General features: G+C 36.3%; 1 protein-coding gene across 1 annotated transcript; it reads left to right on the forward strand.

The window, feature by feature from the left end:
* Positions 1–9,317: 9,317 nt before the first annotated feature.
* On the forward strand, positions 9,318–19,313 carry LOC113081869 (immune-associated nucleotide-binding protein 13-like). The gene is made up of 3 exons (XM_026253773.1): positions 9,318–9,958; positions 17,992–19,114; positions 19,193–19,313. Exons 1-3 carry the CDS (start codon positions 9,361–9,363, stop codon positions 19,311–19,313), a joined length of 1,842 nt encoding a protein of 613 aa, XP_026109558.1. The 5' UTR covers positions 9,318–9,360.
* The last annotated feature ends 8,248 nt before the right edge of the window (positions 19,314–27,561 follow it).

Raw genomic sequence — 27,561 nt, forward strand, 5'->3', positions numbered from 1 at the left:
ATAACTTTTGTTTTAGACAATATGCTGCATTTTGAACTATGGAGGAACTTCAATAAACCTGATTATCAGTTGTTGTTGTTTTTTTTTTTTTTTTTTTTTTTTTTTACCTTTTGTATGTCATATTTAATGTTACATTTTTACATCAAAAACATTAGAATAATATGACAATAGGCTGTTACCAATTGAATCAGTATTCAGAGATATAGAACCTGTGTCTGAAGATACTTTTATAGATGTTTTTACAGTTTAATGCTGATCAGACAGCTGTACGTGCATTTACATAGCGATTACAAATGTATAAGGAAATAAGATTAATGTTTTATACAACATTTTTAATATAGAAATATGAACAAAATATTTTTTTTTTAATGAAACTTGAATTATGAAAGTAATATTACCACTAGGTGGCGGTATTTCATTGTGTAAATAAAGAAGCCTTTTATTCAATCTATTCGTTCAAAATGCTTCATTAATTGATACAGAAATAAAATCAAGTTGGTGTCTATAACAATTGGTCAGTGAATTGTTGTCTATAATAATGGATCTTTCAAAGACTGTGATTCTTTAAGGAACGATACACCATTCTTTGCTCCTATGAGTCACACAGCGGTTCTGAGACGTGGGTAGAGAAAATAAAAATTTTCTATGCTACCAGTTAGATGGCCAGTACCCAATATGAATTAAATAAACTCAGCTTATTGTCTAAAACTACCTATGTTCACATAAATGAATAGTGTTCTGCGCTTTACATTCTCCCCGCGTTGCAGTGCACATAGAAGTTGTGAGTGCAGGTGCGAGGTAAATTAATATTCACATGATAAACTAAATGTTTCACTGGTAGGTTGCATAATTTATGCCTACACAAAAGAAAGTTCTGTAGGGTTTGCCCCGGTACGGTTTGTGTCAAGCCATTCGTTAATCTGGGCTGCGTTTCTCGATAACGATCGATTTTAGCGCTGAAGACCATTTTCTACGAGTCATTTTACGATCGTCCGTTATTGTTTCATGTGCGTTTCGAAAAAAAATGCACTTTACACAGTCACACGTAGCCGTGCTTTAAGTGCTACTTAGGAGTCTCTATCCGTTTGTCAAGTGATGAAATGTCATCTTATAGAATGGCTTGGAATTGTAGTAGGCCTACACAATCGTTTATTGAAATGTTTACCTAATATCTCTGCGTTCCAGATAACTCGGATATAATAACAATTATATTATATTATATTATATTATATTATATTATATTATATTATATTATATTACTACATTATTATACATTATTATATTATTATGGTATAGTGTATAGTATTATACTTTACATGATAATAATAATAATAATAATAATTTTGTTCAATCATTTAATTTAGATGTATTTTACATTTTTTCTGCACTTTTTAATTATTTAATAATAAAAAATAACGTGCATTGTAAGAAGAAAGATTTATGCGGTCACCTGCAGGGCAATCAGCAGATTAGAAATTAAACTTTATTCAAGTGCAATGTGATTATACGAATTTGATTGCACTTTATTATGCATTTCTTTACTCGTTTTTGTAAATAATAATAATAATAATAATAATAATTATTATTATGTAAATTATAATATTATTCGTATAATGCAATATAGGCTAATATTAGGGGTGCTCCGATCACGATCGGCTCCGTGTAGTAACAGCTGCTCTATGTGAAATCACGCACCTGATGGAATTAACCGTTGATTAGAGAACCGGCTTTACTGACGAAATGCGCATTAACAATCGGCCGATCGTGATCGGAGCACCCCTAGCTAATATAATAAAAATATTATATTCTATCCGAGTTGTCTGGAACACAGCATAAGGTAAACATTTCGGATAACAATGGTTTCTGAAATTTGCATAAAGTGCTTTATGAATAAATCTCAAAATAGAAAAATAATAAATAATAGATGTGCTAATTTCTATTCATATCTGTCATTTTATTTTACGTTACAGAATCATCGGAGGTCAGAACACTGTTAAGTGTTTGTGTCGTCGATTAAGGATTGTGGATCATAAACGAGTATGCTATGCTATTTAAACTAAAGCAGAAGTTGAAGATGACCTTTGAATTAATTAAATTCACATAAAAACTTTAAGAAAATAAACTTTTAAAAGCAACAACAACATAAAAAAATCATAGTGATAGGCTAGTTAAACCATGGTAACCATAAATTAACCATGGTTTTGCAACACTAACCATAGTTTAATCATGGTATTTGTAGTAAAACTCCTTATACAAATAGAAAAAAACAAACAAACAAACAAAAAAACACTTTGGTTACTACACCTTTACTAAAATAAAACCATGCTTAATTTTTTGTAAGGCAAGCGTTTCTTTGGGGTTGGGTGATCTTTTCTGATTAATTTTATTATCTTGTGCATAATAATGTTGATCAGATCTATTGTGTGTGTGTCTGTGTGTGTGTGTGTGTGTGTGTGTTCTTGTGTTGTGTAGTTCACAGAAGCAGTCCAGACTTGGATCGGCCCCACAGTAAGTCAATTGCATCATGTGTTTTAGTTTACTGATAAATCTGTTGAACTGTTTGACATCTGTTAAACAAAGACTATCAGTCTCTCTAATATTTAGTGCTGTTATAATGAAAAACTAGAGAAACTGACAGATTATGTATTCCTAAGCATATTTCGAAGTGTGATTTGCCTTTCTCCAATGATGAATTTAGAAATGACAGAAACTGTATCAGGTGACTGGATGATTTGGACATAGGTTTATCAATGACCTGCCTATAACTGCATCCCTAAACCTCAAACTACTAAATCTCTTAGTGGTATCGCTAATTTATAATCTGTTCTTACAGTTGCGATCATATACAGTATATGTACATATCTTCTGATTTAAGACAGGACTATATAGATCAGTGCAATACCACCATTCCCTGAATACTTAAAATGTAGAGACCAAAGATACCACAATAATTCATTTCTCAGGATATCATAACATTATATTTTATGTGCAAATAATGTAGTGGCCTGTAACTGTCACATATTGATTCAGAGGAGAGAGCTGTTGAATGAGTATATAATTTTTTTTAGTAAATAAACTAAAACTAAAATTAGCACTCAAAACACCTGTACTTTTGCGTTTGATAGGAAATGTTATCATTGTAAAATTATTAATATTATAGAACATTATAATTACCAGTTATTGCCATCATTGTTCCAATTGAGTGTTTTGTACGAGCCATATAACACTGTATGCTGTTTTAAGATAAATAATTTAGCGTTCACCTCATGTAGATAGACATACAGTACCAGGTAATTTATGCAAAAATCATCCAGATATCCAATTCCTAGCCATTTCTAAGATACAACTGATTCAATTCTGTTGTGCACGTCAGCTGTTATTGGTTGATAGCTTGTAATGATATTTAAGAAGGAGCAAAGATAATTCAATTCTACAGTAAGAAGTGCATTTTTCAGAAAGGCTTTCATTCAGTGTTCTGAAATAGAGTAGTCTAATAATATTTTCAGCTTTAATGTTACTTAGTGAAACCTTTAAACATTTACACCTGCTCACTTTTGTTCCTGTTTTTTTTTTTTTGCAGGCAGGAGGAGTCGCAGTTCAAGTTTTGGCCGCCCCAATAGTATGTGAATCCACTAATTATACTGAAACAGTTAATATGAAAAATATTGTAATTTTTAAAAGGTAGACAAAGTGGAAACATGATGTTTACTTGTGTAGTTCCAACATCTAAGAGCAGGTAATGTTAACAAGTGTGAGCCAAGACAAGGAGCGAGAATCCAAGTGCATGCACAAAAGTTTATTAAAACAGATAATCCAAGCCAAGAACCAAGGTTTAATCCACATAAGGAACCAGGAACATAAATCAAGAGAAAGAGAAAAATCAACTGGGAAAACAAATACACACTCAAGCTCAGACTGTGGCTGCGTCCCAGTCCATTTATTTATGCCCTTAACTTGCTAACTTCCCTCTGTCTCGTTTACTCAGATGTACAGTCTTGTTCAAAATAATAGCAGTACAATGTGACTAACCAGAATAATCAAGGTTTTTAGTATATTTTTTATTGCTACGTGGCAAACAAGTTACCAGTAGGTTCAGTAGATTGTCAGAAAACAAACAAGACCCAGCATTCATGATATGCACGCTCTTAAGGCTGTGCAATTGGGCAAATAGTTGAAAGGGGTGTGTTCAAAAAAATAGCAGTGTCTACCTTTGACTGTACAAACTCAAAACTATTTTGTACAAACATTTTTTTTTTTCTGGGATTTAGCAATCCTGTGAATCACTAAACTAATATTTAGTTGTATGACCACAGTTTTTTAAAACTGCTTGACATCTGTGTGGCATGGAGTCAACCAACTTGTGGCACCTCTCAGCTGTTATTCCACTCCATGATTCTTTAACAACATTCCACAATTCATTCACATTTCTTGGTTTTGCTTCAGAAACAGCATTTTTGATATCACCCCACAAGTTCTCAATTGGATTAAGGTCTGGAGATTGGGCTGGCCACTCCATAACATTAATTTTGTTGGTTTGGAACCAAGACTTTGCCCGTTTACTAGTGTGTTTTGGGTCATTGTCTTGTTGAAACAACCATTTCAAGGGCATGTCCTCTTCAGCATAGGGCAACATGACCTCTTCAAGTATTTTAACATATGCAAACTGATCCATGATCCCTGGTATGCGATAAATAGGCCCAACACCATAGTAGGAGAAACATGCCCATATCATGATGCTTGCACCTCCATGCTTCACTGTCTTCACTGTGTACTGTGGCTTGAATTCAGAGTTTGGGGGTCGTCTCACAAACTGCCTGTGGCCCTTGGACCCAAAAAGAACAATTTTACTCTCATCAGTCCACAAAATGTTCCTCCATTTCTCTTTAGGCCAGTTGATGTGTTCTTTGGCAAATTGTAACCTCTTCTGCACATGCCTTTTTTTTAACAGAGGGACTTTGCGGGGGATTCTTGAAAATAGATTAGCTTCACACAGACGTCTTCTAACTGTCACAGTACTTACAGGTAACTCCAGACTGTCTTTGATCATCCTGGAGGTGATCATTGGCTGAGCCTTTGCCATTCTGGTTATTCTTCTATCCATTTTGATGGTTGTCTTCCGTTTTCTTCCACGTCTCTCTGGTTTTGCTCTCCATTTTAAGGCATTGGAGATCATTTTAGCTGAACAGCCTATCATTTTTTGCACCTCTTTATAGGTTTTCCCCTCTCTAATCAACTTTTTAATCAAAGTACGCTGTTCTTCTGAACAATGTCTTGAACGACCCATTTTCCTCAGCTTTCAAATGCATGTTCAACAAGTGTTGGCTTCATCCTTAAATAGGGGCCACCTGATTCACACCTGTTTCTTCACAAAATTGATGACCTCAGTGATTGAATGCCACACTGCTATTTTTTTGAACACACCCCTTTCAACTAATTCAACTAATTGCCCAATTGCACAGCCTTAAGAGCGTGCATATCATGAATGCTGGGTCTCATTTGTTTTCTGAGAATCTACTGAACCTACTGGTAACTTGTTTGCCACGTAGCAATAAAAAAATATACGAAAAACCTTGATTATTCTGGTTAGTCACATTGTACTGCTATTATTTTGAACAAGACTGTATGTCATTGATTACGTTAAATGAGGACATTGAACAAATCGTTCTTTTGAGCTGCTCCTCAGGAAGTATAACGGTTTCATGCAGTTCACAAAATCAAAGTGTGTGGGGACTTGAAGTGTGTGGGGACTACTATTAATTTATCTCCTCAAATGACTTTCTGTGTATAAGCAATTTATCGACCTCCTAAAGCTACTTATGATTTCTTTAGTTCTATTGGTAACTTAATATGATGGAAAAGAAGTCATTCTATTCAAACTTAAAGAAATAACCAAATCATTTCAAGCGACACAACCATTAAGTAAACCAACTCGTATAACAAGATCTTCTCAAACCTTAATAGATCTAATATTGACAAATAAACCTTAGAGAATAATTAAAACTTATAATCTAATTACAGGTATGTCTGATCACAATTTAACCCTAGTAACTAGAACATTTCTAAAAACAAGGTGCTTAAACGAAAATCCAATAAATAGTAAAATGTGTATCACATTAATTACAAAGAAAGATTTACACCTGGTTGAAAGATATTTAAAACAAACAAAGTGGGCAGACATCCTGGAGAAAAATTTTGTGAACAGGGCTGTCATGATCTTATGTTGGCTGTAAATGACATCTTAACCAAACATACAAAAAATAAGCAAAGAAAGCGACATGCAAAATGAATTTGCCATGCTTCAATAAAATTATTTGGGATATGATGAAAAAACGAGATTGTGTCGCTAAAAACATTTTTAAAATCAGGACTAACAACGGATCGATTTTCCTTTACAAGTCAAAAAAAATATTTACAGCTGAGCTTAGAGAGGCTGAAGCCATTTTTTTTCCTTGAAATCATTGGAAATGCACAAGGTAATAGTAGAATGATATGGAAAACTATTGATAAATTAATTGTAAAAGAAAAAGTCAAAATATCAGAATATTCGTTTCAATATTGATGGAAAAATTATTGATGACTCTTTTGCAATAGCAACAAATTTTAATGAATATTTTTTTTTATTGTCCAAAATCCAGCTGAGAATCTCCAAATTGCTCATCCCCCTCTCATAAGCAATCTTAGTTCAATGACTAAAACTAAAGTTGAAAGAATAATTACGTGTTAAATAGCAGCAAGGCGAAAGATATTTATGGACTTGATACTACTTTTCTGAAACAATATAAGGACATCTTCTCTAATCTGTTGACAATGATCGATCAGTCGATTAGTGAGGGTATGTTTCCAGCAGCCCTAAAATCTGCGATTGTTTCCCCTATATTTAAGTCTGGGGACCAACAAGACATGAACAATTATAGCCCAATAAGCATCCTCCCAGCTATATCAAAAGTACTCCACTTTGACTCAAAAGGTTACTTAAATCCAATGCAATTTGGCTTCAGATGTAAATATAGACTTTACATGTTGCTACCTCCTGGAAACTATCAGGGCATATGTGGATCGGGGAAGGGTGGTGGGAGCAGTCTTCCTTGATTTGCATAAAGCTTTTGATACAGTCAAATCACCAGATACTTTACAGTAAATGAAATAAATACAGTCTCTCTGAGCAAACCCAAAACTGGATAAGATCTTACTTGAGCGACCAACATCTGTGTGTACAAGTAAATATCCAAGTAAACATCCAATCTGCGTTCAGAGCCACCTCGATGGGAGTGCCGCAAGGGTCTATTTTGGGTCCCTTGCTTTTTAGCATCTATATAAATGACCTCCCTAGAATGTGTTCGAACATTGACGTAACCATGTACGCTGCTATATGGTGATCTTCACTTTTGGGGAAAATGAGCAGGAGGTTGCTGACAAATGATCTAAAGTGATGCAAAAAGTTGTAGAATGGTTGCAGATGTCTTGTCTGACCTTAAAAGTTGATAAAACAGTCTCAATGTTTTATTGTTTTATTATGTTTTAATGTTTATTTAAAAATAAACGTAAGCTACAACTAACTAAAAAATGTAAATGGGCAAAAAATGTAAAATGTAAAAGGAAACAAAATATTTAGGTATAATACTTGATTCAAATTTGGGTTTTAAAAGTCACATAAAAAAAAAAAAAAACTTGGTACTAAAGTGAAATTTAATTTGATGAATTATAAACATATTCGAAATTCTTTAACTACAGAAGCCTCTGATATACATTTCAATAACATGATTGTTCCACATCTTCTGTATTGCATGTCTAGTTGGTCTCAGGCGTGTAAAACATAATTAAAATTACTTGAATCATTAAATAAAAGGGCAATAAAAATTCATGATAAAAAGCCTTGTCAGTATCATCACTGTAAAGTACTAAATAAATATAACATTCTGAGTTTTGAAAACCTCATTAAATATAATCAAATTTCTGCTCTATTTAAAATCATCCATAATATCAAAAATGTGTCACTAAATTCAGAGAGACTTTATAGAGCCACACGGTCGACAGTCAGAGGAGAGTGCACCGTTCCAAGATGTAGAACCACTTATGGTCAACAATTGTTCTCTTATAAAGCATATAATGTAAAGCAAAGTAATGTGTCCTGGTATAATTTTGTATATATTTTATGAACTTGTTTTAATGTAATATCTTTCGAGCGACTGCGGGTGGAAATTAGCATTTTTTTTTTTTGTTGCTATAACCTGGCACATGACATCTCTTCTTTCTTAGACTAATGTTTTTTGTGAATTGTCCCTGATTAAATATAAATAAATAAACTCAAGAAAAAAATTTGCTTCATAGAACTGATGAAGCGAATGAGCCAAACTATCCAACAATAACCAGTTCGCAGAAATGAATCAGATTTTGTATCACTACTATGGCGCTGGTTAGACTAACTACCTCTGTCAAAATCGATGGGTCGAGGGTTTGTCCATACAAACTTCCCTCATCTACTTGACAAAGGGTAACACACTTCAAAATGACAATGGCGATTCCCAGAGGGGAAGTGCTTAAGGAAGCTTGCAAGTGCGTGTCTAAAAGTAGTGTGGAACGCAGCACTTACTGCACATCAGGGTTATTCAAACCTTGCCCTAGAGGGCCAATGTGGCCAATGTTTGGCTCAAACTCTAGTCAAGCACACCTGAGCATGCTAATCAATGGTTTTGGGATCATTAGAAAATCATTGGCAGGTGACTTTGTTCAGGGTTGGAGCCAAACTCTGCACCATATTGGCCCTCCAGGGCGAGGTTTGAATAGCCCTGCTGTACATAGACCTTAACATGCTAATGACACACAGGTGGAAGTGATCATACAACAATGAGTCCAGGCAAAGGTTTATGGGAAATGTGGTTTCTGATAGATGATAGAATTGCATAGGAGTAGTAATGATTGCCCTCTTGTGGAGCTCATGAGCGCTCCAGCTACTGATCGTGACAAACAAGGAGCTGCTAATCCATTAATTCATGATCGCCAGCTCTAGCCAGTGTGTCTTGTCCAAAATAATTTAATTTCTAGTATACATCAAAGAGTAGGATACATTATAATTACCTTGTTAAATGTTTCTCATTTTTATTTATAATTTAAACAGCAATTGTAAAATGTAAATAGCCTATAAATAATAATAATTATAATAAAAATAAACAAATTTTTACATTATTATGGTTTTATTCTTTAGTAAGTCAATTGTTCTGTGGTTTCAAAAAAGCAGTTTGCTTATCCCTCTTTCTATTCTTCATATTTTCAGTGTCAATTCAGGCATCTACAAAACCAGACCTGAACCTGGTGTTGTGTGGAAGTGATGCTGCTCTGAAAGCCTCTGTATTGAAATGTTTCATGGGGAAAAAAACACTTTCCATCTCACGTCAGACATTCAGCTCAGTGTGCGTGATGGAGGAGGAGAAAATTCATGGTCGTCAGATCAGTGTGGTGCAGCTTCCAGCTCTGACTTGTCTCTCAGAGGAGGAAGTGATGCGTCAGACTCTCAACTGTGTGTCTCTCTGTGATCCTGGAGTTCATGTTTTCCTCCTCATTGTTCCTGATGCTCCACTGACTGATGAAGACAAAGCAGAAATAGAGAAGATCCAGAGGATATTTGACTCTAGAGAGCATTTAATGCTGCTTTTCACCACAGATCTCACTGTTGGGACACTAGTGACAGATTTAATCAAATCCAGACCAGAATCTCAGAGGTTAATCAGTCTCTATGGAGGTCAGTACAGAGTGATGGGGTTAAAGGAACCTGAAAACTCCAGACAAATCCCAGAACTACTGGAATATATAGAGAACATGAAGACTGAACCGTATTCACTTCAGATGTATGTGAAAGCTCAGGAGAACAGAATAAGACATGAACTGGAGGAAAAACATAAAAAAGAACTGAAGAGAATGGAGAATGAAAATAAAGAGTTAAAGCAGAAAATTCAACCAGAAGGTCAGTGGATAATATATTTTTAAATAAAATGTTTATATATATATATATATATATATATATATATATATATATATATATATATATATATATATATATATATATATCAGGGCTGGGATAAACGATTACTTTTTTAAATGATTTATCTAGTGATTATTTTTTCGATGCATCGATTAATCTAACGATTAATTTTTTCAGACCGATTCGATTTCGATTATCTCCCCATTAATTGACTACTAACAATTTATATTTATGTTGATTTACATATCTGAATGAAAAAAGCATGAATTCCTTAACATTGCAATATGTTTATTGCTCTTAAAATTACAAAATGAAAGACTGATTAAGAATGCATTACTTTGCACTTGTATAGAGATAGCATTCAATAAAACCTTGAAGCCTTGAAAACACATAGCTTACTGAAACAAGCTTACTGAACACATAGGGCCTAGCTTACTGAAAAAAGTTCTTCTATCAGATGAAAATAACAACAATTTGATGTCTAGCACCCATCTAGGTTAACCAAAATACTTGTTTAGAGCAATTGAAAGAATACAGTAACCGATGTAAACTTGAGGGCTTTAAGCTAATACAGAGAGTGCTTTTCAAAAAAAAAAAAAAAAAAATTAACAGTGGGAGCTAGCAGCCTGTCATGGAGAAAAAAAAATGAGTGCTTCACGTGAAACTTTGGTGTCCCGCCCTTTTTCTATCATGTCTAATGATTTTGGTTAATATGCACGAGGGAGAGAGAGAGAGAGAGAGAGAGAGAGAGCAAGACAGCGCTCGTGTAATTTGAAGACTGTGAGTGCGCGAGCGCGCGTGAAACTTTGGTGTTTCGCCTTTTTTTCAGTGGTGTCAAAAGTATTGGCATTCATTACTCAAGTAGAAGTATAGATACTAGGGTTTAAAAAGACTTTTGTAGAAGTTGAAGTATCAACTCAAGCTTTTTACTCAAGTAAAAGTGTAAAAGTACTGGTTTAAAAAACGACTTAAAGTATAAAAGTAAAAGTAATGTAAGGAAAAAAAATGCCATTAAGAACAAAAGCTTGGGCCGTGCCACAGGGGCCTATAGTGCACTACCCCACCTCCTCAAAAAAAAAAAAAAATCTAAAGGCCATAATGAATATAATGTTATATTAAAATGTTCATGTTGAAAAATTTGGGAGACACTAGGCTACCTGTTTCAGCCACATATATGCCCATTGAAAATGAACTAATTTTAGTACAATGCAAATACATTAAAGAGCTAAAGATATGATGACTAGTTGCCAATAAGTATTGTTATGGTGCAAAAAGTCAAACTTCAGAGGCATGTCATCAATAACCTTTAATGGAATGTAAATGTACATCTAAGATTAGCTGCAGGACTCTGTGAGGGCAATGGACAAGAACATTGGTGCAGGCTAAAAACAATTACTCTTGTGTGGTTGACTATTTACAATAAACATTATAGTGCTGTCAAAATGAATGATTAATCTAAGTGATTATTCAAAAACTAAAAATGAAAAATAACTCATAATCCTGATACCTTCTTGATTGATAGCTTCTTGTATTCGGTACATACGTCTGCTATGTCCAGTGTTCGGAGGGTAACGAGTTACAAAGTTGATACAGAGCTTCACAGTCCCACCCACAGCCCGAGAGAGCTTTGGTGCCGGAAGTAAATTTCCCATTCATTTCTCCCATTCACTTGAAAAAATCCGTATCTAAAGAGTTTTAGAGCATGTGTGAGGATAACCAGCTACGGCTGAACTCATAAGCATATAACATATCATTTCAAGTGAAAAAATTAAGACAAAATCCAAAAAAAGTCAAAGGTACAAGACTGTGTACATATTTTCATTTTGAGCGCAGGAACTACTCATCCCATAAACCACCGCGCCCCATTGAATTCGACTGAAGCCACAACTGCGAACGAGGCAACGAGCCTTTTGAGCGACATCCAAATCTGATGACGGCCGCTCGCGCGAACTTTTTCCTCCAGTGAATTTTATTTTATATAGTGAATGTGCAGTAATAGCAGTTCTTTCAGTATTAATCGTGTAAATAAATAGTGTTTTATATATGTATTGTGTATTGATTTTTATTTTATCATCGTGTATTTTATATTGTGTGCGTGTGTGAAAGTGGTTAACGATAACGTCAGCAATGGTGCAGTGCTTTGTATCTGACTGCAATCACTGCTCAGTTGTCAACACATGTCGTTGCCATTACACAAATGTTCAGTAAATGCACAAAAAGGTATGTCTAGGCTAAATATTGTTTTGACAGTGGCATTATAAAATGCTTGATATGACTCATTTCATATGGAGGCTACAGTAGCCTAGCTAAAGTGGACGATAATGCTAACTAAAGTTACCAACCTCCCTGCAAAACTCTCAATGGCAGCCAAGGAGATCATGATTGCACTGATAAGTCTACCGTGCAAAAACACAATACAGGTTTTTATTTTATTTTATTTTTTTATTAATGATCTTCAGTCTTCACGGACCTTCGAGGGGTTTAACCAGACGGTTATACGAGCTCCACCAATCAGATGCATCACTGTGGGATTGTGGGATTGTTCAGGATTGTGGGTAATGAAGTACTTAGCCAAGACATAGCGAATAAAAGGCATTTAGATCAAAACAAGGTTAGTGGCCCCATGATCTTTTTACGTTTATATGAGCATATACTGTTGCTTAGTACAGCCGTAGCTGGTTTTAAGTCTACCATGTATGGTTACGTTTTAATGGCTAATACCCCAAATGTCAATGCAGAAATTGCATTGAATTTTTAGTTCCGGCACCAGCTGTGGGTGGGACTGTGATGCTCTATAGCCTAGATATCACAACATTGTCATTTGCGTCATTAATCGCAAACGATAATTTATTAAAACGTCTCACTACCCAACTACCTACAGTAGCTTAATTTGTGGAGGACGAAGAGAAAGCACCCATTTGGCAAATGAGCCAGTAGTGAGAAATAAATAATAACTTTTAAGTAGGGTCCAGTACCTTTTCGATACTTTTAAAATGGTACTGGCGCCTCAACGTGCCTGAACCGATACATAAAAAAAAAAAAAAGAACTACAAAAAAAACTATGGATAACATTAAAGAACATTATTTTACAAATATTTTAAATAAATCCATAGCTTTCACCTTGGATGCTCTCATTTCCCAAGTTGTGCTTCCCTTAATCTAAGGCTAATAAATGTATTTCACAATCTGGGTCATTATTTAATACAAAAGTACACATAATGTTTCTACTGTATATCTGTCACTCACTCTGATATTTAGTTAAGATGAGTGCTGTCTGTCACTGTCTTAAATCAGTTCTGTGAATGACTGTATGGTCATTCTTTATTAAGTAGCAACAATCTCGTTTTTAAAATACAGTACTGTGCAAAAGTCTTATGGAAAAGAAAGAACAGTGTTTTCACCCCAAAAAAGGGTTTTAAGCCAGTTATTTATATCTTTTGCTGCAATGTGTCAGTAGGACAGTAGTTTGCCATTAATTTTAATAATAATCTAGTGCGATTTTGAATGCACAAGCAGTTTGACGATGGCAAAATGAATGTTTGGAATTGTAAACTGATATTTTATACTGACAGTGACACTCTACAGCAAAATATATAAATAACTGGCCGAACACCATTCTTTTAAGTGAAAATACTGCCTAAGACTTTTGCACAGTAGTGTATGTACGTATGATTAAATGAAGTATATTTAAATAAGTGTAAGGAAACAGCTGTTTCGTGATTAGCGGTGACAAGCGAAAACTTTACACTAGATGAGAAACCGACTGATCGTGACCTTTTGTAAACTGTATTTATGACAAAGAACTTCACAGATACAGATATTCTAACAATCTATCGGTAAGCACACACCTTGTGTCCTCTGTCTCTGTTTGAGCTTGCGCTGCTCCACCGTGGTCGGCGGATTGAAGAGCGCGCTGAAAGACGGGAGGAGACCGGACTGACGCCGGTTTCATTTGAAATTTAAGCGGACTGACTCTGAGGCGATCGGATACTACTGGTTCCAACCTACTTTTAAGAAATATATTTTTTGATAAACGAACCCAAAACTGTCTATGCAGTGTGATGTGACTTGTGTCATGTGCAGGTGTGATGGATCGCGTATGGACCAATAGGGTGTCGGAATGGTATATGTGTATACTTCTCATCCAACCACAATCAAATTCACTCCATCCTGATGGCGCGATTTATCTGGATAGGGTTTTTTTCTTTCTCTCTCTCTGAACGATAACAATCCGGTATGAAATAGCAGTAACGAAGCTATTTTTTTAAATGTAAGGAGTAGAAAGTACAGATACTTGCGTGAAAATGTAAGGAGTAGAAGTAAAAAGTCGGCTGAAAAATAATTACTCAAGAAAAGTATAGATACCCCAAATTTCTACTTAAGTACAGTAACGAAGTATTTGTACTTCGTTACTTGACACCTCTGCTTTATTTATATCGTGTTTAATGATTTTGATTAATATGCACAAGGGAGAGAGAAAGCAAGAAGCGCTCGTGTTGTTTGAAGACTGTGAGTGTGCGCGCACAGCCGGGGCTCTCTCTCATACATGCCCTGTCAGGCGCAGCAGTCATTCTATTCTACATCACTCACCGATCAAATAAGGCTTTGACAGCCGCCAAAAAAAAAAAAAAAGATCAATGCAGAAAAACCCATTGATTGGTTATATAACGTTGGACAGAATGTTGATCCGGCCATCGCGTATATTGAGTGCACATAAGGTAAACGTTTTGCAAACGTTTTTTAGAGAAATAAAAACAGGTCGACGAATCGATGCGCATATTTTGCGTCGACGTATTTTTATCGATGACGTCGACGCGTTGTCCCAGCCCTAATATATATATATATATGATTTCCATCATGTTCAGTCTTGCAAATCTGAGTCAGCATTTCCCAGCCCTGTTTCTGGAGGCACACTGACACTACACATTTACAAACTCTTCCTAATCAGACAACCTGAATTAACTCATTAGCCAATTAGTAGAGACTCCCACTCATGACCACCGCTCCCTATACGCAGAGTACGCAGTCTGCATAGGGCACCAACTCCCAGAGGGGAAAATGTTCACAATTGATGGATGCATCTATGCCCGTGTAAATGACATCAGCAATCCGGCGCAGAGAAAAGAAAACTAAAGAAAGTAAAATAAATTAATTAATTAATATAAAACAGGCATAAAGTTGGCTTGACCTTGGACATTCGAGAGTCTCAAATTTAGGGACCGTCTCTAAAGTTACATGCGATATTGGTATACACTTTTTGAAATGACACAAAAGAAGTGTGTTTTTGGTTGCCAGGGCAAGACAACCCTGCACAGATCACAAAAAAAAAACATTAAAGGACCAGTGGATGGAGTTTATTTTTACAGAGCATCAACAGAGCTGTGCAAGTGTTTTTGTTTGTTCCCTGCGTTTCGAAGATGCTTGTTTTACAAACAAGGCCCAGTTTGACGACGGATTTGCATATAGTTTATTTCTTAAAGGGGGGGGTGAAATGCTCGTTTTCACTCAATATCCTGTTAATCTTGAGTACCTATAGAGTAGTACTGCATCCTTCATAACTCCAAAAAGTCTTTAGTTTTATTATATTCATAAGAGAAAGATAGTCTGTACCAATTTTTCCCGGAAAAACACCAGCGCCTAGAGGCGTGACGTGTGGGCGGAGCTAAAGAATCACGAGCGCCAGTAGGCTTTTGCGTCGAGAGCGTTTGGAAGCTGTGACATTACCCAGAGCCGTTGAAAAACATATTTAACGGCTCTGACATTGCCTTGAGGAAAAAACCATCATCCAAAATAAACCATGGGTAACAGTCAGATTCAGCTGTTTATTTATGATCCAGAATCAGATCCCGAGGCTGAAACTGAACGAGAGCAGCAGCAGCAACGACTCGCTCCAAGCGGGGCTCGAACCCGGGTCTCCGATGGGAGGCGGACGCACTAACAAGGAGGCAGAGATATTTGAAGCCTGCGGTTCCAACACACGATCGTGACCCTTTTTCGTTGGGATTGCATCATCCTTAAGAAATAAACGATATGCAAATCCGTCGTCAAACTGGGCCTTGTTTGTAAAACAAGCATCTTCGAAATGCAGGGAACAAACAAAAACACTTGCACAACTCCGTTGATGCTCTGTAAAAATAAACTCCATCCACTGGTCCCTTAATGCTGTTTTTTCTTTTGGTAATCTGTGCAGGGTTGTCTTGCCCTGGCAACCAAAAACACTCCTCCTTTTGTGACATTTTGCGACGCTCTCGCTCTGATCAGTGAAGTCTGTTGTGCTCTCAGTGCTCTGCTATACGGGAGCGCGCGCTCTTCCGGCAGAAGTGCCTCAGGACCCATATAAGGAAATTCCGCTCCATCTAACGTCACACAGAGCCATACTCGAAAAAAAACTTTCCGAAACTTGTGACAAACCGGAAGGAGTATTTTTGGAACAGAAATACTCCTTCAAACGTACAACTTAATTTTTGAAACTTTGTCCATGTTTAGCATGGGAATCCAACTCTTTAACAGTGTAAAAAACTCAGTATGCATGAAATAGCATTTCACCCCCCCTTTAAGGATAATGCAGTCCAAACGAAAAAGGGTCACGATCGTGTGTTGGAACCGCAGGCGGTGAGTAAAACTGCTTCAAATATCTCTGTGTTGTTAACTTAACTATTGGCGCGTAAGCACATCAAGTAAACCTTGTACACCTTTAAAGAAAAAAAAAAGACGACATAAAGTGTCATTTTCCAAGACCGCTAAGCAAATATATACAGTTTCAGTACATACCACATAGAGACGTCGTTGCTGATGCTGCTCTTGTTAAATTTCAGCCTCTGGATCTGATTCTGGATCATAAATATACGCTGAATCTGACTGTTAGCCATGGTTTGTTTTGGATGATGGTTTTTTCCTCACGGTAATGTCACAGCTTCAAACGCTCTCAACGCAAAAGCCTACTCGCGCTTGTGATTCTTTAGCTAACCCTAATAATAACACTGTTAAAAAAAATAATGTAGGCAAATAAAAAATGAACAATTTATGTACATGTTATTACAAATGCCATGTGATTGCTGCTGTTACACTTACAGGACGATCAAATCCTTGTTTAGGCTACTGACCACACATTTCATTCAAATATTCACTAAATCTTTCATATTTGGACACCTTCTTGCTATAGATGACACAGGCTTTATAATTTCTTCAACAAAAAACGTGCATATCACAACCTTTACAAAAATAAACCATGGTTTTATCATAGTAAAACTGCTTAGTTTCCTTTTGCATGATTTCTGAATGCTTGAGACTATAAAATAAATTAGAGTCATAATAAAGTTATAGCCACAGGTAAATGTCGAGATCTACAATTGTGATTTGTAAATAATACAATTTACTGATTTATTTTTTATTTGATTAAAGTGCTATTTTCACCTCTATAGTAGGTGTTTTTTTTTTTCATCATCATATTTGAAGAAGGGGGGCACAACAATAAATCCTGCTTAGGACACCCATTTGGCCATCAGTGGCCCTGCTCCCACTTGCAGCCTTGGCCACTTGACGACTGAAGCGCAGTGTGCTTAAAACACATTAAACCCACATTATCTTGAATATTGCTTTTGCTTGCTGAATCCAGTTTGTTCTTTTAAGTGAGGAGTGAAAATTGAATTCTGTGACTCTTAAGTATTCACATATTGAGTGACATGGTAAAATTCAGTTCATCATGACCATTTACCTTCATCACTTTATTTGATGTACCTTTTTAGACATTTTAAGTCAATATGTGAGTGCCTGCAATGCACCATTAGAATCTGTCCAAGAATTAATAAATTCTCCCTCCCTCCATACTAGGCTTCCAGAATATAAATGTCAGTGTGCAAAGTGGATGAACAAGTAACTGAAATGCTTGTATTATTTGATAAATGAACCAACTGCAACTTCTGAAGTCTAGTATAATAATTTGTAAACATCTACAAATGTTTTCAGGCATTTTGTGTTATATGTATTTGATTATTTTGTACCAACATTATTTTCAGGTGCTGAAGGTGAAACAGATGATCTGGAGCAACTGAGGATTGTGCTGATTGGGAGAACAGGAAGCGGAAAGAGTGCAACAGGAAACACTATTTTGGGAAGAAATGAGTTTCAGAGCCAATTAAGCCTGGATTCAGTGACAACTGTTTGTAAAAAGAGAATTGGAGAAGTTGATGGTCGATCAGTAGCTGTTATTGATACTCCAGGACTCTTTGACACATCACTGTCAAATGATCAAGTAGCAGAAGAAATAATGAAATGTGTTTCACTCTCATCTCCTGGACCTCATGTGTTTGTCATTGTGTTGAGTGTGGGGAGATTCACCAAGGAAGAAGCAGACACTGTGGATCTGATAAAGAAGATCTTCGGTCCAAAAGCTGCTCAGTTCAGCATCGTTCTGTTCACTAGAGGAGACGAACTCGAGGGTGAATCTGTAGAAGATTATGTGGAGAGAAGTAAGTCTGCTGAACTGAAGAAACTGATCAGAGATTGTGGAAACAGATTCTTGGCTTTCAATAACAGAGAAAAACAAGACAGAACTCAAGTGAGCCGACTGTTAAAGATGATAGAAGAGGTGAAGAACAGTAATCAGGGTCGATACTTCACTAACAGCATGTTTGAGGAGGCTGAGATGTCCATTAAGAAGAGAATGGAGGAAATACTAAAAGAGAGAGAAAGAGAAGTTCAGATTCAAAGAGAAGAATTAGAAGCCAAATATGAGCTGGGCATGAGAGACATGATGAAGAGACTCGAGGAAGAAAAACAGAGCGCAGATGAAGAGAGAATAAAGATGGAGAATCACTTCAGAGAAAAAGAGGAACAACTCAGAAAAGAGTTTAAAGAAAAAGAAAAATCAGAACGGAAGAAACGAGAGATTGAAAACCAGAAACGATTAGAAGAGAAAATTCTAAGAGCTGAATATCATCAAAAAATAGAAGAAATGAAGAGAGAGATTGAAAATCAGAGATCAGAGTATGAAAAACAGAAACAAGAAAGAGAAGATGAAGACAGAAAGAGAGAAGAGAGATACAGACGAGATCAAGAAAAAATTAAACATGAACAAGAATGTATTTTAGCAGAATTAAGGATGAAACAAGAAGAAGAAATAAAAAAGAGAGAATCAGAGCAGAAAAGGAGGAATGAAGAAGAAGAAGAGGAGAGACAGAAATGGAAAATAAAAATAAAAGAGGCTGAAAATGACAGAAAAGAGATTCAAGAGGAAATTAAACGACAACAGAGAGAATGGGAGGATGAAAAGAAACGACAGATGAGAGAACGAGAGGAAGAGGAAAAAAGAGAAAAGAGAAACATGAGGAGCAACTGAGAGAAAAACAAGATGAAATGGAGAAAATGAGAAAGAAATTTGAAAGAGAGAGGGAAGAAGAACGACAAAAGATAGAGGATGAGAGACAGAAACGGAGAACAGAAAGAGAAGAAAAAGAGAGAGAATATGAACAAAAGAAAACTGAAATGGAAAGACATTATGAAAGACTGGAACGAGACAGAAAAGAGGGGTGGAAAAGAAGAAAACAAGAAGATGATGAGAGACAAGAAGAAGAGAGAAAGAGATGGGAAAAAATGATTGAAGATCTGAAACAAGAACAACAAGAAGAGATAAAGAGAAGAGAAAGAGAAGAGAAGGAGAGAAAGGAAAAAGAAGAGAAAGAGAAAGATGAAATGAAACAGAAACATGAAGAGGAAATAAAAGTTGTAAAGAAGAAACAAGAAGATGAAGCCAGAAAACAAGCAGAAGAATTCAATGAGTCGACAGAAAGAAAACTGAAGCACGTTCTGGAGCTCACAGAGATAATTAAAGAACATCAGAAACAAAAGGAATTACTGGAGAAACTCTATCAACACCTGAAAGAGCAGAAAGGAGAAGAAATAAAAGAGCTAGAACTAGAAGTTGAAAAACTGAAAAATAAGACAGACTGTGTCATTCTGTAATTTCTTTAAGACCTTGATAAATATGTTTGATGTTAATTTTCTAAAATGCCTAGAAAAGGTTACTACAATGAGCAAGAAAGAGAATATATATTTATAGAATGTCTTGAGATGATTATTGTTTTTTTTTCATTAAAATTCCAATCAAATAGAATAGCAGAAGATACTATCACTTCATAAAGTTGGTTCTTTAACTAATGTTATTAACATGCATCCTGTCACTGTACACTTTCCTGTCAATCATCTTGTTACAGTTAACATCCTCCATGTTTCATTTTATTTCATTTAATTATCTACCATACAAGAGAGAAAATAAGTAGCACACTGATCTGCCAACCGTGGGTTTTTCATGCAGAGAACTATATAAAGGTACTTCTTAATAAATTAGAATGTTGTGGAAAAGTTCACTAATTTCGATAATTCAACTCAAATTGTGATTGTGAAAACTTGTGTATTAAATAAATTCAATGCACATAGACTGAAGTAGTTTAAGTCTTTGGTTCTTTTAATTGTGATGATTTTGGCTAACATTTATCGAAAACCCACCAATTCACAACCTCAACAAATTAGAATATGGTGACATGCCAATAATCTAATCAACTCAAAACAGCTGCAAAGCTTTCCTGAGCCTTCAAAATGGTCTTTCAGTTTGGATCACTAGGCTACACAATCATGGGGAAGACTGCTGATCTGACAGTTGTCCAGAAGACAATCATTGACACCCTTCACAAGGAGGGTAAGACACAAACATTCATTGCTAAAGAAGCTGGCTGTTCACAGAGTGCTGTATCCAAGCATGTTAACAGAAAGTTGAGTGGAAGGAAAAAGTGTGGAAGAAAAAGATGCTCAACCAACCAAGAGAACCACAGCCTTATGAGGGTGGTCAAGCAAAATATATTCAAGAATTTGAGTGAACTTCACAAGGAATGCACTGAGGCTGGGGTCAAGGCATCAAGATCCACCACACACAGACGTGTCAAGAGATTTACTGAACCACAGACAACATCAGAGACATCTTACCTGGGCTAAGGACAAGAAGAACTGGACTGTTGCCCAGTGGACCAAAGTCCTCTTTTCAGATGAGAGCAAGTTTTGGATTTCACTTGGAAACCAAGGTCCTAGAGTCTGGAGGAAGGGTGGAGAAGCTCATAGCTCAAGTTGCTTGAAGTCCAGTGTAACGTTTCCACAGTCTGTGATGATTTGGGGTGAAATATCACATGCTGGTGTTGGTCCATTGTGTTTTTTGAAAACCAAAGTCACTGCACCTGTTTACCAAGATATTTTGGAGCACTTCATGCTTCCTTCTGATGACCAGCTTTTTGAAGATGCTGATTTCATTTTCCAGCAGGATTTGGCACCTGCTCACACTGCCAAAAGTTGTTTTAATGACCACGGTGTTGGATTTCTTGACTGGCCAGCAAACTCACCAGACCTGAACCCCAGAGAGAATCTATGGGCTATTGTCAACAGAAAAATGAGAAACAAGAGACCAAACAATGCAGATGAGCTGAAGGCCACTGTCAAAAAAAACCTGGGCTTCCATACCACCTCAGCAGTGCCACAAACTGATCACCTCCATGCTATGCCGAATTGAGTCAGTATATATATATATATATATATATATATATATATATATATATATATATATATAGACACACCTTCTCATTCAAAGAGTTTTCTTTATTTTCATGACTATGAAAATTGTAGAGTCACACTGAAGGAATCAATATTATGAATTAACACATGTGGAATTATATACATAACAAAAAAGTGTGAAAAAAATGAAAATATGTCATATTGTAGGTTCTGATTACTGCTTTGCTCACTCTTGGCATTCTCTTGATGAGCTTCAAGAGGTAGTCACCTGAAATGGTTTTCACTTCACAGGTTTGCCCTGTCAGGTTTAATAAGTGTGATTTCTTGCCTTATAAATGGGGTTGGGACCATCAGTTGTGTTTTGCAGAAGTCAGGTGGATACACAGCTGATAGTCTTACTGAATAGACTGTTAGAATTTGTATTATGGCAAGAAAAAAGTACAGGAAAACGAGTGGACATCATTACTTTAAGAAATGAAGGTCAGTCAGTCCAAAAAACTTTGGAAACTTTGAAAGTGTCCCCAAGTGCAGTCACAAAAACCATCAAGCGCTACAAAGAAACTGGCTCACATGCGGACCGCCCCAGGAAAGGAAGACCAAGAGTCACCTCTGCTGTGGAGGATAAGTTAATTTGAGTCACCAGCCTCAGAAATTGCAGGTTAACAGCAGCTCAGATTAGAGACCAGGTCTATGGCACACGGAGTTCTAGCAGCAGACACCTCTATAGAACAACTGTTAAGAGGAGACTGTGTGAATCAGGCTTAATAGTAGAATATCTACTAGGAAACCACTGCTAAAGAAAGGCAACAAGCAGAAGAGATTGGTTTGGGCTAAAGAACACAAGAAATGGACATTGGACCAGTTGAAATCTGTGCTTTGGTCTGATGAGTCCAAATTTGAGATCTTCGGTTCCAACCACCGTGTTTTGTGCGACGCAGAAAAGGTGAACGGATGGACTCTACATGCCTGGTTCCCACCGTGAAGCATGGAGGAGGAGGTGTGATGGTGTGGGGGTGCTTTGCTGGTGACACTGTTGGGGATTTATTGAAAATTGAAGGCATGAACCAGCAAGGCTACCACAGCATCTTGAAGCGGCATGCTATTCCATCCGTTTTGCATTTAGTTGGACCATCATTTATTTTTCAACAGGACAATGACCCCAAACACACCTCCAGGCTGTGTAAGGGCTTTTTGACCAAGAAGGAGAGTGATGGGGTGCTGCTCCAGATGACCTGGCCTCCACAGTCACCGGACCTGAACCCAATCGAGATGGTTTAGGGGTGAGCTGGACCGCAGAGTGAAGGCAAAAGGGCCAACAAGTGCTAAGCATCTCTCGGGGAACTCCTTCAAGACTGTTGGAAGACCATTTCAGGTGACTACCTCTTGAAGCTCATCAAGAGAATGCCAAGAGTGTGCAAAGCAGTAATCAAAGCAAAAGGTGGCTACTTTGAAGAACCTACAATATGACATATTTTCCGTTGTTTCACACTTTTTTTATGTATATAATTCCACGTGTTAATTCATAGTTTTGATGCCTTCAGTGTGAATCTACAATTTTCATAGTCATGAAAATAAAGAAAACGCTTTGAATGACAAGGTGTGTCCAAACTTTCGGTCTGTACTGTGTGTATATATATATATATATATATATATTAGTTGAATTACTGAAATAAATGAACTTTTCCATGACATTCTAATTTATTGAGAAGCACCTGAATACAGTATCTCACAGAAGTAAGTACACCCCACATGTGACAACACTGTCAATATTTTGTGCACCCACCATTATTTTCCATTATTGGGGCGGCAGTGGCTCAGTGGTTCATGTAGGTTGTATACAAACCAGAAGGTTGGTGGTTTAATCCCCGGCTCCACCTGACAGTGTCGAGGTGTCCTTTAGCAAGACACCTAATGCCAGCTGCTACCGACGAGCTGGATGGTGCCTTGAATGGCTGACACCAAAGTCGGTGTATGAATGAGTGTGTGAACGTGAGGCAACTTGTAAAGTGCTTTGGATGGCCATGTGTTCTGTTGAAAGAGCTATATAAATGCAGTCCATTTACCATTTGTGCTCCACCTTCTGTTCGAGGATGCCCATGCTTGATCAATCCATCACCTTTCACCTCAGTTTCTTTAGCAGGGCAGTGGTCATCTTGAAGTTGTGTTTGGAGTCATTATCATGTTGGAATTCTGCCCTGTGGCCCAGTCTCTGAAGGGAGGGGATCATACTTTGCTTCATGTCACAGTGCATGTAGCTCCAGTGCCGGTAGCACTCATGCAGCCCCAGACCATGACACTCCCACCACCATGCTTGACTGTAGACAAGACACACTTGTCTTTGTACTCCTCAGCTGGTTGCCGCCACACACGCTTGACACCATCTGAACCGAATAATTTTATCTTGGTCTCATCAGACCACAGGACATGGTTCCAGTAATCTATGTCCTTAGTCTATTTGTCTTCAGCAAACTGTTTGTTTGCTTTCTTGTGCATCATCTTTAGAAGAGGCTTCCTTCTGGGATGACAACCATGCATACCAATTTGTTGCAGTCTAATCACTGACAGGCTGAATCCCGAGTGCTGGATCTATAGCTGTCCACTGCTTCAGGTGTGTGTGTGCACTTATATGGGTTAAATGCAGAACACCAATTCAGAGTATGGGCTAACTTACTTGGCAAATGTCATGAAAAAAAAAGCAAGATATAAACGATACAAATTATAAATTGTGTAACTGTGTATATAGCCCAATATATAGTATTGTATAATAGCAAGAGATCTATGATGATATTCTGCTGTTTTCAGTGATGAGCGCCAATGTATTCTTTTAGGCAGCGGTTATTTGCATTGAAATGCATATAGCAATTAGATTATATTTACACTAAATGCAAATAGCATATTTTTTAGCAATATACTGTATTTACACTAAGTGCAAATAGCAATGGATTATATTTACACTATGTTCAAATAAAATAAAATAATAAAAAAATTCTGCTATTTATACTACTTATTTCCTATTGTGCAATTATCTGCACCTCAGTATTGTACTGTAGTTCATTATGAAACAGTACACAATAATAACTTATTGAGTGTGAATTATAATTTCAATTCAACTTTTTAAATGGTTGCCACCATATTAGGACAATAAAGCCCTCCCTACACCTACCCTTACCCTAACCAATATTTCTTTTTCAAATTTTTTTTTTATTGAAGGCAAGGCAAGTTTATTTATATAGCACATTTAGCACACAATGTTAATTCAAAGTGCTTTACATAAAAGAAAGTAAAATAATCATGAAGAAAAATAATAACAAAAATAAAACAAGCAATTTTAAAACTTAAAATTATTTAAAAAATTACTTTATTAAAATTAATTTAAAAACAGAAAATTATTTTACATAAAAAATTTAAAAAAAAAATGAAAATATAGTGCAATCAGTTCGGACATTGCACAGTGCTCATTCAATAAATGCACAGCTAAACAGAAGAGTTTTCAGTCTAGATTTAAATGTGACTAGTGTTTTAGCACATCTGATCTCTTCTGGAAGCTGATTCCAACTCCGGGCGGTATAGTAACTAAAGGAATTAAATAAAATTAAATGCCTTTCCTATATGATATGAGATGTGAAAAAATGTTCGGCAAAAGGCGGATGGGTCGATTTTGTTAAAGGTCCCGTTCTTTGTGATCCCATGTTTTAAACTTTAGTTAGTGTGCAATGTTGTTGTTAGAGTATAAATAATATGTGTAAAATTCTAAAGCTCAAAGTTCAATGCCAAGCGAGATATTTTATTTAACAGAATTCGCCTACAAAAAAACGACCCGTTTGGACTACATCCCTCTAATTCCTGCAGTAATGACGTCACTAAAACAGTTTTTTCACTAAACTCTACCCACATGAATGCACCAAAAGGGGGCGTGGTCTTGTTGCGTTCCGACGGAGAAGAGGAAGAGTTGCGTTTGTGTTTGTCGCCATGTCGTCTAAACGCTGTTATTTTCATCTCGGAGTCCAATAATCTTTGTTTGGCCTTCCCAGGGACGCTGTACTTGGAGATTAATGGTTACAATTTGTTTAACTCGGTTCCTGAAAATTATAATCCACATGTAAAACTATGTGCAGCACATTTTGCTGAGGACAGCTTTCTCAATCTCAATCAGTTTAATGCCGGATTTGCACAAAGATTAATCCTGAAAGATGGAGCAGTTCCCTCTTTGTCTGGAGAAGGTGTGTTTATGGACCACAACCAGTGTATTTTATTATTTAAGTTGGTCCGTTTAACAGTTTCTGTAACTTATTACTCAAAGGGCAACGCTGTTTAGCTTTGTTAACTAGATGTTAGGGCTGTACAAAAAAATCGAATGCGATTTTCATGCTCATCTCATCAGTAAAAACGCTCCTGTGATTATAAGTACATCTCCAGCACACACTCCTGCCCACTTGCTTCTCAAAACTAGTCCAAAACTAGCCCAATCGCATTTCCAGGAGGGCAGGGTGAGCTAAGCTGGTGTCGAATCACAACACAGGAACCGCTGCCACAATCACTTTATAGGAACTTTATAGAACAAGGAAGTAATCAGCCCGTTTTTATGACAGTGAAAACAGCGGTATACAGAAAGGTGAATTGTGTGAAAAATACTGTGTTTTTTTCCACGCAAAACATGAACACGTTATATTGCACACTGTAAACACAATCAAAGCTTCAAAAAAACATGGAAAACAGGACCTTTAAAAAGCATACACTTTAACCTAGTCCACTTTAATTGATACTACTTTATCGTTGTTTTTCAGTCTTCACCTTCCTCATTGCATGTTGATGGGTGGACAGCGTAAATGAGGCAGGCTATTTGCACAGTGTAAATAGACAGTCTGATTCTTTTAACATTGTATCAAATGTAGCAACGACTGATATGAGGCTTATACATGTGTTCATTTGTAAATAAAGGCTAACTAAATTTAATCCACAGCACCCACGTCTCATCATTAACATATAAAAATGAGACAAAAGTTTAAGACCTCTCTGTATAACCTCCCACTTCTACACATGCTCCAGCTACATTTCCATTCCCATTCTTTTAATTTACTTCTGTATAAAACAGTTTAAAATCACCCAAAGATGCAGGACCTTTATTATGCAACTCTTAGACAAAACGCTAGGATTGGTTAAATAAAATGTTCAAGGTGGGGCTCAACAAAGGTGTATTTGCATGCACATTGTAGATATCTAACAAACATATTTGACTTGTCAAACTGTTAATTCCAGATATCTACATTGCAATTACGCCCAATCACAAAGTTAAATTTGATGTTCACATGTTCATAGTTCTGCCTATAGTGTACATTCACATTAACATAATCTGTATAGTATGTTCTTAGTACACCTATCTGTATATCATGCTGATAGAATTTAAAATCTGTAAATTATGTCCATAATACTTATCTGTATAGTTATTGTACATATTGTAGACCTTGAATATTCTGTACTTACTGCTTATTGCACTTCTGGTTTGATGATAACTGCATTCCGTTGCCTAGTACCTTACATGTGCAGTGACAATAAAGTTGAATCTAATCTAATCTAAATGCAGATATCTCTATTTGTATGAGTTTTGAATAGTAATAATTTCAGTTCAGGATATCTTTAAAAATGATTTGCCTATTCAAAATTCTAATTTAAGAATATTGCTAACTACAACTGTAATTTGACTAGTCATAAATTAATTGCAGATATCTACAAATGTATTTTGGATATCTTTAAAAAAAATTGGAATTAGATATCTTAAATTATATTCTGACTAGACAAATTAAATTTTAAGATATCTTTCATTGATTACGACTAGTCAAAACTCATTTGAAGATATCTTTAAAGGGGGGGTGAAATGCTATTTCATGCATACTGAGTTTTTTACACTGTTAAAGAGTTGGATTCCCATGCTAAACATGGACAAAGTTTCAAAAATTAAGTTGTACGTTTGAAGGATTATTTTTGTTCCAAAAAAACCTCTTCCGGTTTGTCACAAGTTTCGGAAAGTTTTTTTC

This window comes from Carassius auratus, unplaced genomic scaffold (genome assembly GCF_003368295.1).
Source record: "Carassius auratus strain Wakin unplaced genomic scaffold, ASM336829v1 scaf_tig00035131, whole genome shotgun sequence".
Lineage (NCBI taxonomy): Eukaryota > Metazoa > Chordata > Actinopteri > Cypriniformes > Cyprinidae > Carassius > Carassius auratus.

What these genes read in the sequence shown, in the direction of transcription:
- LOC113081869 (XM_026253773.1), top strand. Translation starts at nt 9,361, where the DNA reads ATGGGGAAAAAAACACTTTCCATCTCACGTCAGACATTCAGCTCAGTG. An exon ending in GCAGAAAATTCAACCAGAAG is followed by an intron (nt 9,959 to 17,991) that starts GTCAGTGGATAA and finishes CATTATTTTCAG; the next exon opens with GTGCTGAAGGTGAAACAGAT. An exon ending in ATAAAAAAGAGAGAATCAGA is followed by an intron (nt 19,115 to 19,192) that starts GCAGAAAAGGAG and finishes TGAAAATGACAG; the next exon opens with AAAAGAGATTCAAGAGGAAA.